General features: G+C 50.8%; 1 protein-coding gene across 1 annotated transcript in view; it reads left to right on the top strand.

Annotated features, from left to right (window-relative positions):
- adgrv1 (adhesion G protein-coupled receptor V1) overlaps positions 1–2,500 on the top strand; it is a gene marked incomplete at its 5' end in the record, with an annotated part of 124,596 nt that overhangs the window by 83,227 nt on the left and 38,869 nt on the right. Inside the window, one exon of the mRNA XM_083673035.1 lies at positions 1,676–1,792. Coding sequence (XP_083529161.1) covers positions 1,676–1,792 — 117 coding nt within the window. The remainder of the gene's footprint in view (positions 1–1,675; positions 1,793–2,500) is intronic.

The following is a 2,500-nucleotide window of genomic DNA, read 5'->3' as shown; positions in this document are numbered from 1 at the left end:
CTGCAAGGAGAGCTCCAGGGTCATTCCATTATATATCATATCACACAAACAGAGAGAAGGCTTGACAGAAACTCATACTGAAGAAAGCAACTAAATGAAAGATGATGAGAGAGGGAACAGCGGTCTGGCAGAGAAAAGGGGAAGAGGTTTGAGCGACCTCTCTGTTCAGGGTGAGACCTTCGTGACGAGTTGGACACCCAAGGATCAAGATGATAGGCTTATTCTCTACTGATCAAGATGATTGGCTTATTCTTAGAAAAAGCAATTTCAGAGGACACTGTGTTCTATCCTTCCTCATCCCTCTGTTCCTCCAGGCCAGGTCTTTGTTTGCCTGTTTTCCCCTAAGTCCTACCTCCACCCCTCTCTCTTCTCCCTCCTTCTCTCTCTCCCCTCCACCCCTCTCTCCTACCTCCCTCAACCCCACTCTCTCCCCTCTCCCTACCTCCCTCTACCCCTCTCTCTCCTCCCTCCCTCCCTCTCTCTCCTCCCTCCACCCTTCTCTCTTCTCTCCCCACCCCTCTATCGCCTACCTCCACCCATCCCTCTCCCTCCCTCCACCCCTCTCTCTCCTCCCTCTTTCTCTCTCTCCTGCCTCCACCCATCCCTCCCTATGTCCCTCCACCCCTCTCCCTCCTCCCTCCTTCCACCCCTCTCTCTCCTCCCTCCTTCCACCCCTCTCTCTCCTCCCTCCCTCCCTCTCTCTCCTCCCTCCACCCCTCTCTCTCCTCCTTCCCTCCACCCCTCTCTCTCCTCCCTCCCTCCACCCCTCTCTTTCCCCTCCTCTCCCTCCCTCTCTCCCCCTCGGCTTGGCCTCTGGAGCTGGCACCAGTCCACCTGGGTTGCCAGTGTTGTGTAACAGATTCCCCCCTCTCTGGCACCAGGCTCTGTCCCCTGGGTTAATTAAGTGCTCAACTGGGGGGACAGCGGTATTTTCAGCTGTCGTCATGGCTTTTCTGCACCCCCCCACCTCACACACACAGAAACACACACACACAACCACAAAAACTAATTGTGTTCCTCCCACACACATATAAACACATATGCACACACGCATGCACCATGCACACACACAGACACACACATACACAGACACACACACACACACACACACACACACACACACACACACACACACACACACACACAGAGAGTTCTGGCGGGGTACCCAGGAAGCATTTGGCAGTTGTTGTTGTTGTTGTTGTTGTTGTTGTTGTTTATTTATGTTGTGTCTCCTGCCTTGGTGCATTGTAATGCAACAGGTCTGCAGAATCTCAGGGTGGAGTGCTTCAGATCCTGTCATCCCTTTAAAAATGCATGTACCATAACTAAGCCATAAATCATGTCCTACCAGCCTGCTGTGCTGAAACTGCATGGGGGGTGGGGGAATGGTGGGGGGGTGCTGTGGGGGGTCACTGGGCACACACTGTTCTCCCTGCACTGTACCTGTGAGTGTGCCAATGTCAAGTATTTATTTTGTAGTAAATATGCTATTGTGTACTACTGTGTTAGTCGGGAACAGTGAGAGGGATGGAGGTTGTTGTTATCTAATTCATGTGGTAAATTAGTTGTGTGTGTGTGTGTGTGTGTGTGTGTCTCTACAGTATGCCTGTGCATTATAATGCGCTGCGCATGTGAACAGCAGGTCTCTAACCACTCCTCTCTCCCTGTGTTGTAGATCTGCTTCCTGGTGTCGGCCTTCCGGGGGCGCGTCTTCTCCGAGGACAGCTGTGCCGCCCTGGGCCTCTTCTCCCACTACTTCCACCTCAGCCAGTTCAGCTGGATGCTCATACAGGTACTGATCAAACAGTCAACAGCCAGTCAACTTTTGTATTTGTTGTTATGTATTTTAAGTGTCATTTGCACCTCATTGACACTAGGCTCTAATACATGCATCGAGAGTGAAAATCTCATTACGGATTTCCCAGACCTGGTTAAACACAGTGACTCCATGTCATTGTCATACACAGTTAGGTGACCTTGCAGTAGGGTAGGCTTAAACACTGGGACGAAGAGGGGAATGAGAGACTGGTGTACTCTATGTGACAGGTCTTCAGCAAGCAGCTTCCTCATGGTAAAGGCTGGACCGGTAGTCCTGCATGGGGAGGCCAGGTGTGTGTTTGCCTGTTTTTTCTCTGGTCTACACAATGACGACCATTCAGTATCGTTGTGTAGGCGTGCTGTTTGACAATGAGCCGTGGCGATGAATGGTAACACTCGACAGCTTTGCAGCAACTCAAAGAGGTATTGTGGAAGCTTCTAGAGGGATATTTATACCTCTTTGGGCCTATATCCTCCTGCTAAACCTCCCGCATTTAATTTGAGGGCGTTCCTTGAAATAATAAGTGCACGGATCAGATTCAAGGCTTTGGGATTCCGTAGGCTTTGGGATTCTGTAGGCCCTCCTTTTTGACCGTCGTTTAGATTTCATTAACAGAATTACAGTTCTACCATGTCAAACAGGATTGTTTCATTGAAGGTCAGCCTGAGCACGGCCTCCCCC

This window comes from Argentina silus, assembly GCF_951799395.1.
Source record: "Argentina silus genome assembly, chromosome: 7".
NCBI classification, from domain to species: Eukaryota; Metazoa; Chordata; class Actinopteri; order Argentiniformes; family Argentinidae; genus Argentina; species Argentina silus.
The sequence above is the reverse complement of the archived record's forward strand: the minus strand, read 5'-3'. Positions and strand labels throughout refer to the sequence as shown.